We start from the raw sequence: 11,893 nt of genomic DNA on the forward strand, positions 1-11,893 counted from the left end.
TAATATAGCATGGAGCAATAAAAAATTATAGATACGTTGGAGACGTATCACCAATCAGTGGTCGGGTCGTCCTCCCGCACATATAGGGCCAATATAAGGGTTCAGTCTTTAGATGCTCTAAAGTCCTTTACAACCGAAAAGAACACTAATAACAAAAGGGTTCCTTGGTCGAGGTTAATGTTTGGTTGCTTTTTTCAGAAGGTTAGATGTGAGGGAACATGAGGTGGCGAGAGTGTTCTTGAGGTTGGGGAGGTTGACTTGGTTGGGAATGAGGTGCTTTCATTAATCTTGGGCCTAGGCACCATTGTATCATGACTTGCCTTTATTGCTAATTGTGTATATGCATGGTTTTCACCGGTTTTTCTTAATTAATTGTGCCTTGTTTAGTTTTTGGGTTTGATTTGCCTTATTAGCTGGACCAACTCTCTTCTTCTTAATGCCATGCCCAAGATCCCCACCCTATAACAAGGTTTTGTCAAAGACATGAATAACACAAAAGAATGGCACAATGCGTGGGTCGAAAATGAAGTAAGAAGATACATGCATGCACAAAGTCATGTGTATTACTATGAAACCCCATTGTAGCATGTACATAATATTAATGGAAAGGCAAGTTACTACGAATATCACTAAAATTATTTGGTGGAAACCAACATCAAAATGGTTACAAAAAGTTTTGTAATTATTTTTCTTGAGTTTCAAAAAGTGGTTTAAATTTTCAAAACATATTTAGTATTCTCAAGGAGCTTGTCATGATAAAAGTGCACGACATGATAATGTGATTAATTTTTCTAAGTGTAGTACACGCATACTGGAGAAGTTTATCTACCACTATATGTATATAACTGTTATTTTTTAGAGAAAATGGTCCGTAAACTTTTGAGCGGCCTTGGAGCAGTTGTCAGACCCATAATGAAGGAGGGTTGTGAAAGAAATATGCCCTAGAGGCAATAATAAAGTTGTTATTTATATTTCCTTATATCATGATAAATGTTTATTATTCATGCTAGAATTGTATTAACCGGAAACTTAGTACATGTATGAATACATAAACAAACTGATTGTCACTAGTATGCCTCTACTTGACTAGCTCGTTAATCAAAGATGGTTAAGTTTCCTAACCATATACATGAGTTGTCATTTGATTAACGGGATCACATCATTAGAGAATGATGTGATTGACTTAACCCTTCCGTTAGCTTAGCGCGATGATCGTTTAGTTTGTTGCTATTACTTTCTTCATAACTTATACATGTTCCTATGACTATGAGATTATGCAACTCCCGTATACCGGAGGAACGCTTAGTGTGCTATCAAACGTCACGACGTAACTTAGTGACTATAAAGATACTCTACAGGTATCTCCAATGGTGTTTGTTGAATTGGCATAGATCGAGATTAGGATTTGTCACTCCGTGTATCGGAGAGGTATCTTTGGGCCCTCTCGGTAATGCACATCACTATAAGCCTTGCAAGCAATGTGACTAATGAGTTAGTTACGGAATGTTGCATTACGGAACGAGTAAAGAGACTTGCCGGTAACGAGATTGAACTAGGTATTGAGATATCGATGATCGAATCTCGGGCAAGTAACATACCGATGACAAAGGGAACAACGTATGTTGTTATGCGGTTTGACCGATAAAGATATTCATACATATGTAGGAACCAATATGAGCATCCAGGTTCCGCTATTGGTTATTGACTGGAGATGAGTCTAGGTCATGTCTACATAGTTCTTGAACCCGTAGGGTCTGCACGCTTAACGTTCGATGACAATCGGTATTATGAGTTTATGTGTTTTGATGTACCGAAGGTAGTTCGGAGTACCGGATGCAATCATGGACATGAAGAGGAGTCTCGAAATGGTCGAGACATAAAGATCTATATATTGGAAGGCTATGTTTGGACATCAGAATGGTTCCGGATTAGTTCGGGCATTTACCGGAGTACCGGGGGGTTACCGGAACCCCCCGGGGAGTCAATGGGCCTTATTGGGCCTTAGTGGGAGAGAGGAGGAGGCGGCTAAGGTGGAGGGCGCGCCCCCCAAGCCCAATCCGAATTGGGTGGGGGGCCGGCCCCCCTTTCCCTAGTTGGAGTAGGAAAAGAAGGAAGGGAGAGAGAGGGAAGGAAAGGGGGGAAACCTACTCCTACTGGGAGTAGGACTCCCCCCTTTGGGCGCGCCATGAGAGGGCCGACCCTCCCACCTCAACTCCTTATATACGGGGGAGGGGGGCACCCCATAGACACACAAATTGATTGTTTAGCCGTGTGCGGTGCCCACCTCCACTGATTTCCACCTCGGTCATATCGTTGTAGTGCTTAGGCGAAGCCCTGCGTCGGTAACTTCATCATCACCGTCATCACGTGTCGTGCTGACGAAACTCTCCCTCGACCTCAGCTGGATCTAAATTTCGTGGGACGTCACCGAGGTGAACGTGTGCAGATCACGGAGGTTCCGTACCTTCGGTGCTAGGACCGGTCGGTCGTGAAGACGTACGACTATATCAACCGCGTTGTCATAACGCTTCCGCTTTCGGTCTACGAGGGTACGTGGACAACACTCTTCCCTCTCGTTGCTATGCATCACCTAGATAGATCTTGCGTGTGCGTAAGATTTTTTTTTGAAATTACTGCGTTTCCCAACAGATTGCTCCGTGAAGATATATCTAACGCTTAATTTGTCACGTCGAAAACGTAGTTGCACCTCCGTCTCTCCCAAGGATGAAGCCAAATTCACTGTTGTGGGATCGGGATCAGGATGTCCGGCATGGAGAAGAGGATGGTGGGATCAACATCTGCGTAAAATGCATTGGCGCACAATGTTGTCATTGTTCGTAGCTCAGGTGTTGTTACTATTTTGTTTGCTTGTTGTATATATTTTATTTCTAATTATATCCATTCTTTTAAAAGATGTCTATACCATTTTTGCTATTGTTGCATGAGACCCAAATACACTCTAATCAATCGGACAAAGTACTTGCTATGCACCGCACTACACGGCCGCACCTATAGCTGGCCAAATAGGCCGGTTTTTTCGGGCCGGCCCGTGAGCACGCCGGCACGGCCCGTCTTGGGCCAGGCACGGCACGGGCTAAACGGGCCAGGCCCGGCACGCGGGCCGACACGGCACGGTCCGATTAAGTTTTTATTTTATTTTTTTCTACATTTATATATGGCTCAACATGTAAAAATAGGCTAAAAAACGCTCAGTGCGTCAAATAATAGGCTGAAAATATGCGGCCCACCATGCTAAACGGACCAACGTGTCGGCCCGTTTACTAACTGGGTCGTGCCTGGGCCTGGGGGTGCAGCACGCGGGCCGGCACGGCACGGCCCGCATAGTAATCGTGCCCTGGCGGGCCGTGCCGGGCCAGGCACGATTACGATGGGCCAGGCCATGCCGTGCTAGGCCGGCCCGTTTGGCCAGGTATGGCCGCACCTGCGACAAAGAAGAATCTGCCGGCCAAGTCGAGATTCCATACCGTACATACCGGCCCTAGACTTGAAAGTCTACGGGTGTGAACTGTACGATGCACTAGCAGCTAATGAGGCCACGATTTATTCAACGGTAATGGTTTTGCTTTTGGTGAGTCATCTTGGAGGTCCGCAAAGCTGCATATCAGTGATGGAGCCGCTACGAGCTCGGGTGTGAAGGTAATCCGTCATTTTTTTTTAATGGCTGCTGTGGTGGTTCCAAAGACAGATGACGGACGTTGGTGTCAAGTTCAGAGGTTTCTTCAATCTTGATTGTAATTTTTCTTCTTGGTTGTTATTTTTTTGTGCAAAGGCTAGCTTTCTGCTGTCTTTTCAGTTTTGCCAGATCGATTACGTGACTTGTACTATAATACTTATGATATAAATAAGACATGTATTACCATGAAAAAAATGAGGCCACGACATACAAGGTCGTTAGCACGTACACGTACAGATCATCAACTGAAGTACAGTGAACGGAATCCCGAGATTATTCAACCGGTAGTGTGAAATGCATGCGCGAGATTCCTCCGCACGGCCGGCCGGTACGTGTAACGTACGTCATCAATGGCCACTGCACCACCTACGCGGGGAGGCTGCCCTCCCACTCTAGCTATATATACGAAGAAGACGACCTGGCTATAGCACTTGCACCTTATACCTCCAGCTTATTCCCTCTCGGACCGCGAGCTAGCTAGCAGCTACGTGGCCGCCGGACGGCGAGGACAAGCAACTGAGCAAGGCATAGGTAGGTCGATCGGTCGGCCAAGATGTCGGTGCCGGTGGCGTACCAGGGGAACACGTCGGCGGCGGTGGCCGACTGGCTGAACAAGGGCGACAACGCGTGGCAGCTGACGGCGTCCACGCTGGTGGGCCTCATGAGCGTGCCGGGCATGGTGGTGCTGTACGGCGGCGTGGTGAAGAAGAAGTGGGCGGTCAACTCGGCCTTCATGGCGCTCTACGCCTTCGCCGCCGTCTGGATCTGCTGGGTCGTCTGGGCCTACAACATGTCCTTCGGCGAGGAGCTGCTCCCGTTCTGGGGCAAGGCCGGCCCGGCGCTCGACCAGGCCTTCCTCGTCGGCCGCGCCTCCCTCCCGGCCACCGCGCACTACCGCGCCGACGGCTCGCTCGAGACGGCCATGGTGGAGCCCTACTTCCCCATGGCCACCGTCGTCTACTTCCAGTGCGTCTTCGCGGCCATCACGCTCATCCTCGTGGCTGGGTCGCTGCTGGGCCGCATGAGCTTCCTGGCGTGGATGCTCTTCGTGCCGCTCTGGCTCACCTTCTCCTACACCGTCGGCGCCTTCTCCGTGTGGGGTGGCGGCTTCCTCTTCCACTGGGGCGTCATCGACTACTGCGGCGGCTACGTCATCCACATCCCCGCCGGCGTCGCAGGCTTCACCGCCGCGTACTGGGTCGGGCCAAGGACCAAGAAGGACAGGGAGAGCTTCCCGCCCAACAACATCCTGTTCGCGCTCACCGGCGCCGGGCTGCTGTGGATGGGGTGGGCCGGGTTCAACGGCGGCGGGCCGTACGCGGCCAACGTCGACTCCTCCATGGCCATCCTGAACACCAACATCTGCACGGCGGCGAGCCTCATCGTGTGGACCTGCCTCGACGCCGTCTTCTTCAAGAAGCCGTCCGTGGTCGGCGCCGTCCAGGCCGTGATCACCGGGCTCGTCTGCATCACGCCAGGCGCTGGTACGTGGCTATTTCATCGACCAATTCATTCATTTAATTAACTTCTTCTTAATCTCATCTCTGTGACATCTAGTAGACCATCGATCTAACATAGGAGTACTGATTAAGTTCCCCTGCCGGCACGTAATTAAGATGTGCACGTGATGGCATGCATGCATTGAGAGATTCTTCTAGTGTTACAGCCTAGTTGACCATGGATTCAAAATTGTACGCGTTGTCCGCAAGAAAATCTTATCTTCGTTCGAATTGAATGCCAACTAATCTTAGCTACTACACGTAGTGAGCAAGTTGAATAATTTACAATCATATTAGCACGATACATATAAATAATTCGAGATCTAAATAAGCAACACCAAGTTAGTGGAATCTTGATGCATATTTTTGCCGAGACCAGAGGAACTAACCTCTGGTGTGCCAATTGGTCGATCGTGTCTGTCCAAGTCGGTACTAATCACCATCTCAAGTCAAAGTCTCAACTTGACCAACTTGCGCATTAATTTGTTTTCTCTGCAAATTTTCCTCCAGACAAAATTGTATGCGTTGCACGCAAAAGTCAAAACCGGAGAAGATCAGTAGCACCATCTTACCTTTAATTTGTTCAAATCTAATGACCAAACAGCCTTAGTTAGCTCACTTGGGTGGACGTAGTCAGCACCTTCAATTTATAAATCCTAAATAACCACTGCACTAGTGAACGATTAACATCGATCAAGTAGGTGGAATCTGGATGCGTATTATGCCAGGACCCATAGGATTAGGAATCTCTAACGTCCCAGTTTATCATTTCTGCCCATGCATGTTGGTACTTATCACCATCTCAAGTCAAAGTCTCAACTCTTGACCAAGTTGCCCATTTGTTTCATCTGCGAAATTTCTCCGTAGACAAATCACATGGAAAACGAAAGAAGAACTACTAGTTCCTTTTTCACATATAATACAGTGGTTTGACACTTTTGCCCCTGGCGATACAGGTGTCGTGCAGGGTTGGGCGGCGCTGGTGATGGGCGTGCTGGCCGGCAGCGTGCCATGGTACACCATGATGGTGCTGCACAAGCGCTCCAAGCTCCTTCAACGCGTCGACGACACCCTCGGCGTCATCCACACCCACGGCGTCGCCGGCCTGCTGGGCGGCGTCCTCACCGGCCTCTTCGCCGAGCCCAACCTCTGCAATCTATTCCTTCCGGTCACCAACTCCCGGGGCGCCTTCTATGGTGGTAACGGCGGGGCACAGCTCGGGAAGCAGATCGCCGGAGCGCTCTTCGTGATCGGGTGGAACGTGGTCGTCACGTCCATTATCTGCGTCGTCATCCGCTTAGTCGTCCCACTGCGCATGTCCGAGGAGAAGCTCGCCATTGGCGACGACGCCGTGCACGGCGAGGAGGCCTACGCGTTGTGGGGCGATGGCGAGCACTACGATGACACCAAGCACGGCGCCGCCGTCGTGCCGGTGTGATTTTCTCTGCTTTTGTTACTTTGCTTCTCCTTGTTATGTCATGTGTGTCCCTTCTATACCGTGTCACCTTTTATTTTCACTTTTTCTGCCTAAAACGTGTAAATTTGTAGCTCATGTATATTCAAGGAGGATAACCCCGGTCTCTACATTGATAGTGAAACACAAAGTCATATATTATTAATTATTTAATGACGTGAGACAAAGCTAAGAATCGATGCCGAATCAACTGAATTAAGCACGGAAAAATTCAAGACCATCTCTAAAATTCTACAACGAATCCTATAACAATGAACTACAGTCCATTGGCTGACGGCCTCGTCTGCATTACGCCAGCCACAAGTACGTAGCTACGTGGTGTTATTTCACTAAGCAATGAGCGAATTCCTTATTTGGCCTGGACATTGGGCTTCTCTATTTGGCCCTAAAAAATGTTCTTCAATATTTGCTCCTGAATCTAAATTTGATGCCATTTGTGACACTTTCGTCCATTTTCTAGCTAACGGTGTTAAATGGCTGGTAAGAAGACATTTTGTTCCACATAATGTGATAAAAGCAGGAATATTAAATATTATACATCTGATTTTTAAGCATGATAAATCAAACGTTTTTATGACAAATTATTTTGTCGCGAGGATGATAATTTTCTTTAGCAAGCATGACAAATGCTAGCAAAAAAATGAACATGCACTAGTAGAAAAAGGGGTTTTTGTCCCGGTTGGTAAGGCCCTTTAGTCTCGGTTTTCGAATCAGGTAAAGGGTCGGTACTAATACCTCTCCTCTTTAGTCCCGGTCACGTGGAGCTCCACCTTTAGTCCCGGTTGGTAACACCAACCGGGACTAAAGGAAATTTTATGATTTTTTTTTTGAATTTTTTTTATTTTCAAATTTCTGAATTTTTTTAATCTCTAGTGTGTAATCACCACCCCTCATCACTGCTCAATTTATCCTCTAATCACCCCTCATCATTCCAAATCATCTAACTTCCCGAACGATCACCCATCCTCCCACTCCCCCAGCCTGAGCACGCTTAACTTCCGGATTCTATTCTCTCTCGTTTCCAAGTCTGCACTTGTTGTTTTCCTGACAATAGTAAGATGTCAATCCTATTAACCTTCATGAATTTTGCTTGAGCATGAAATGACACATTTCACTGTTTGAGTTTGAAACTATTGTTTTAAAAAACAATAATTATTTAGTAACACTAATATTTCTTGAATAATTAGTTTGACCATGGTTTGACCATAGTTTGACCAGATTTGACCAAAATTCAAAATAACTGAAATAATTATTTAGTAGCACTAATATTCTAGAATAATTAGTTTGACCATTATTTAGTAACACTAATATTCTAGAATAATTATTTCGATTTTTTTCACTCTAGATCTTAAAAGCCCCGTAACTTTTTTTCTGTTAGTTTTTTGAGGATTTTGAAAATGTTTAACGAGGTTCCCCCTGTTAAATTCGGATGAAACTTTTTTTTTAATTTTTTGACATTTCCATCATTTTCTTTTGTTTTTTCTAAAACAGAAAAGGCGGTCCACGGGGGGGGGGGGGGGGGGGGAGTTTGAAAACGGGACCTTTAGTACCGGTTGGTGGCACCAACCGGTACTACAGGTCTAACCTTTAGTCTCGGTTGGTGCCACCAACCGGTACTAATGGGCATCGCACCCTTTAGTCCCGGTTCGTGGCACGAACCGGGACTAAAGGGCCCAGGTGAACCGGGACTAATGCCTTAGCCGCACGAACCGGGATAAATGCTCACATTAGTCCCGGTTCTTGACTGAACCGGGACTAATGTGAAAACTGCCCTGGACCAAAGCCATGTTTTCTACTAGTGATGGCAAAGATTTGCCATTACTTACTAGAGAAAATCGCCATCTTCACGACATCATAAGTTTCCGTGCTAAAAAATCAGACATTTGACTTGTAGAGAAATCCAATAAAAATCATAGATAGTCTGTCTTTGATGTAATTAAATCGTGTCCGTGTGTTCTCGTCTCCTACACTCATGAGACTTCACACATGAAATTTGCACAACACTTCAGATGGCACCGTCTACACAGTATAGGCCAAATTGCAGCAGGCTGTTAGATTAGTAATCGTCGCATGATCGCGCAACAAGACGTGGTGTCTGTAGTACCTTCGACTCCGCCTTGTGTGCAACCTCACCTTTGTGGTTGTTACCTATCTGCCCCTCCTCTGCTCCTGCCACCGTAGGTCCTCGACCGACATGGTGGGAACCACAACATCCTTTGCTTTATTTTGGTGCAAGCCACTCGTGCGGTGGCGGAGGGGGCCTAGAGCGTGAATTTGGCGCTATTCCGCCATGCTCCCGTGAGTGTCACTATGGCTGACACATCAAACATGGGCCACTTCTGTTGAGGTGTTTTGCTAGGGAAAAACTAGTGTACAAACCTGTACCCGGCTTGGATCGGGTCCGGATGAACTCCTTGACATTGCCAGTCGTGATTGTAACCTTTGAGTGTTGAGTGATACAATTATTATCCTGCAAAAAGAAGTTGAAGACCTACAAATTCATACCCGAGTTATATTCCCATCCGAAGAGAGTATATAGAAGTAGCAATAATTCATTTCTCTGGTCTGCTGGCACGTAATTAAGTCGTCGTTGTGCATGTATGCATAGTGAGATTCTCAGGTCTACTTTGGATTCAAATTTGAATGAAACGCCAACCAAGCTTAGCTAGCTGCGCTTAGCTAGCATGTTGAATATTTCATAACCCTTATAGATAAATACATTATCATTGTAAAGTTAGTAAAGTAATTACTGAGCAAGCAACATCAAGTAGTAGATGGAATCTCGATGCCTATTTTGTCAGGACCCATAGGAATCTCTGGTGTCCCAGTTTTGTCGTGTCTCACCATGTCGGTACTAATGACAATCTCAAGTCAAAGTCCCAACAAGCCTTGCATTTGTTTTCTTCTGCAAATTTTCCTCGTAGACAAATTCCCATTAAAAATGGAAGAAAAATTCCGCCATGTACAGCCGAACGTACGTATCCAGCAGTGACGATGACTTGGGAGTCCGACAGTTTAACCTCGTGGTGGGTGACACGTACATACGATACATGTGTGGTGCAGGGGGGGTGGGCGTGCTGGCCGGCACCGTGCCTTGGCACACCGTGATGGTGCTCCACAAGCTTTCCAAGGTCCATCAACGAATCGTCGATGTAGCTCATGTATATTGAAGCAAAAAACTATCGGAAGTTTGATTGCAACATCGAGATGCACGTACGTATATGCAGGAAGTTGCTATTTTTGGAGCCATGAGACAAAAGCGCTGTCGCAACCGAACAACTGGCGCCGTTCAATACGGGGCTCGTCTCCTCATAGCTCCATAAACAGAGAACCAACTAGACAAGAGCAAACCTTTCCTCCCCGATCGATCGAATCGATCTTGCATGCAATGACGCCTCCGACGGCCACCTCCCTCATCCTCCTCGTCCTCGCCGCCGTCACCATGGCCGCCGCGGCGGACGGCCCGCCCGCCACCTACCTGTTCTTCGTCGACCCCACACCGCCCGGCGTCACCTGCATGCAGTACCACCTCGGCATCCTCACCGCCGCCCTCGGCAGGTACGTATACGACTCGATCGACCGTGTGTGATCCAACTCATGCGAAGCATTCATACGTTGGCGTGCGTGCGTGCATGGTGATTGTGTGTTCGTGTTGAAGCGAGGAGAAGGCGAAGGCGGCCATCATATACAACTACAAGAACGTGGTCAGCGGCTTCTCGGCGAGGGTCACGCCGGCCGAGCTCGAGGCCATCAAGAGTAAGCTCAAGCCCCTTCGATCAATTGATTGCAATCAGTTAGCTTAGCTAGATCGATGTTGATGTGGTGTACGTGGGCATGCATGCAGAGCAACCGCATGTGAACCGGGCGCTGCCGAGCGCGACGTTGCAACTCATGAGCAGCAACTTCGACGGCGCCAGCTGATCCAATCTAGTCCTGCCCATCCATTCGTCTGATTCGGGTTGTGTACCGATTCTCTGGAGAAGCGAATATCTTTTTATTTTTTATTTTGCCAAGATCGGATGATGATGTAATCTCAATAGCTAAGCTCTTACTAATTTTCATGTGTGCCTGCTGTCTATTTGTGGTTCTAGTTGTGCAATCTGCAGGAATGTGCATGTCCATGCAGATAATGCACAATCGCCCCAAAATGATTCCTTAAGCTTCAGTCAACCATCTCAGAGATCACATATACTACTAGTATTTGTTTTTGAGATTAGAGAGAGGTGAGGATTTGGTTGAAGGTCACAAAACCGATAAGTATATGTGGACATAATTTTGTTTTTGAGGACATTATGTATGGACATAATATTGTAAAGTTTTGTTTGATATTGTGGGGCTTACAGTCCTGTGCAGTTTTGCTGTTACTAGAAGCCGCCCTGTGTTTTCTCCCCTTTTGTCTTTTTTTTTGAACATCAGTACAGACGCAAGCGCTCATACATACGCACATACACTCTAACCATCCAACCACAAATTGGCCCGCTTTCTCCCCTTTTGTCTTGTGTATGTATTTTCTTTGGGCACCATTTTTATACCTCCTTTACTTTTTATGGTTGAGTTTCAGATCCACAAATGCATCTTGATTAACAATTTTTTTTCCATTTATTAAATATGTTATGTATGTGCTTCTTGATGAGACATAAATCCATGTATAATCAGATTTCCTTTTTGCAATGTTCAAATGGATATCTCGTCAATTTTTAATGTTTCTGGTCTTTGATAATCATAAACTAGAAATACGCAAACATTTCATTCTTCAACTAATGCACATAGGGGAACCAATTTTTTTTACATCGGAAACAAAAGATTTATGGAAGAACAAATATATGAACTTTTTTAAAAATTATTGATATATAGTAGACGTTGTCTTGCCTAATCAACATCTTTATTTGCTGGAAGAGGCCGATTTAGTGCCCGTAGCACCGGATATTGTTGGTCCATCCACGGTCACATCCCAAATGTTTTGAAAACTTTCAGGAAATGTATACTCAATATACCTTAAAACAATTGTCAAAATAAGTTTGAAAATGCAAAAGAGTGTTACTTAAAAAATATTATTTTTTCAAGTACCTCAATATAAATGTTCATTTATTTGAAATGAAATTTTCATCTCATGTTATCAAAAATCTGTCATGTACAGAACTATGTTCATGTATTTAAAAATACATGTATATTTTAAAGAAGTTATCTATTTCAAATACAAATCGTGCATGTTTATATATATGTTCA

General features: G+C 45.9%; 2 protein-coding genes across 2 annotated transcripts; both read left to right on the top strand.

The window, feature by feature from the left end:
* Nucleotides 1-4,114: 4,114 nt before the first annotated feature.
* On the top strand, nt 4,115-6,820 carry LOC125553061 (ammonium transporter 3 member 2). The gene is made up of 2 exons (XM_048716814.2): nt 4,115-5,178; nt 6,150-6,820. The coding sequence occupies exons 1-2, from the start codon at nt 4,248-4,250 to the stop codon at nt 6,629-6,631; spliced, it is 1,413 nt and encodes a 470-aa protein (XP_048572771.1). The 5' UTR covers nt 4,115-4,247; the 3' UTR covers nt 6,632-6,820.
* Nucleotides 6,821-9,987: 3,167 nt separating this feature from the next.
* Nucleotides 9,988-11,037, top strand: LOC125554354 (subtilisin-like protease SBT3.1). The gene is made up of 3 exons (XM_048717927.2): nt 9,988-10,225; nt 10,326-10,423; nt 10,512-11,037. The coding sequence occupies exons 1-3, from the start codon at nt 10,056-10,058 to the stop codon at nt 10,586-10,588; spliced, it is 345 nt and encodes a 114-aa protein (XP_048573884.1). The 5' UTR covers nt 9,988-10,055; the 3' UTR covers nt 10,589-11,037.
* The last annotated feature ends 856 nt before the right edge of the window (nt 11,038-11,893 follow it).

Source organism: Triticum urartu, chromosome 4A, assembly GCF_056163025.1.
Source record: "Triticum urartu cultivar PI428250 chromosome 4A, HENAU_Tu73, whole genome shotgun sequence".
Lineage (NCBI taxonomy): Eukaryota > Viridiplantae > Streptophyta > Magnoliopsida > Poales > Poaceae > Triticum > Triticum urartu.

Excerpts from the sequence above, each read along its gene's own strand:
- LOC125553061 (XM_048716814.2), top strand. The coding sequence starts at position 4,248 with ATGTCGGTGCCGGTGGCGTACCAGGGGAACACGTCGGCGGCGGTGGCC. Across the intron at positions 5,179-6,149 it reads CTGCATCACGCCAGGCGCTG|GTGTCGTGCAGGGTTGGGCG; the intron begins GTACGTGGCTAT and ends CTGGCGATACAG.
- LOC125554354 (XM_048717927.2), top strand. The coding sequence starts at position 10,056 with ATGACGCCTCCGACGGCCACCTCCCTCATCCTCCTCGTCCTCGCCGCC. Across the intron at positions 10,226-10,325 it reads CTCACCGCCGCCCTCGGCAG|CGAGGAGAAGGCGAAGGCGG; the intron begins GTACGTATACGA and ends TTCGTGTTGAAG. Across the intron at positions 10,424-10,511 it reads CGAGCTCGAGGCCATCAAGA|AGCAACCGCATGTGAACCGG; the intron begins GTAAGCTCAAGC and ends GCATGCATGCAG.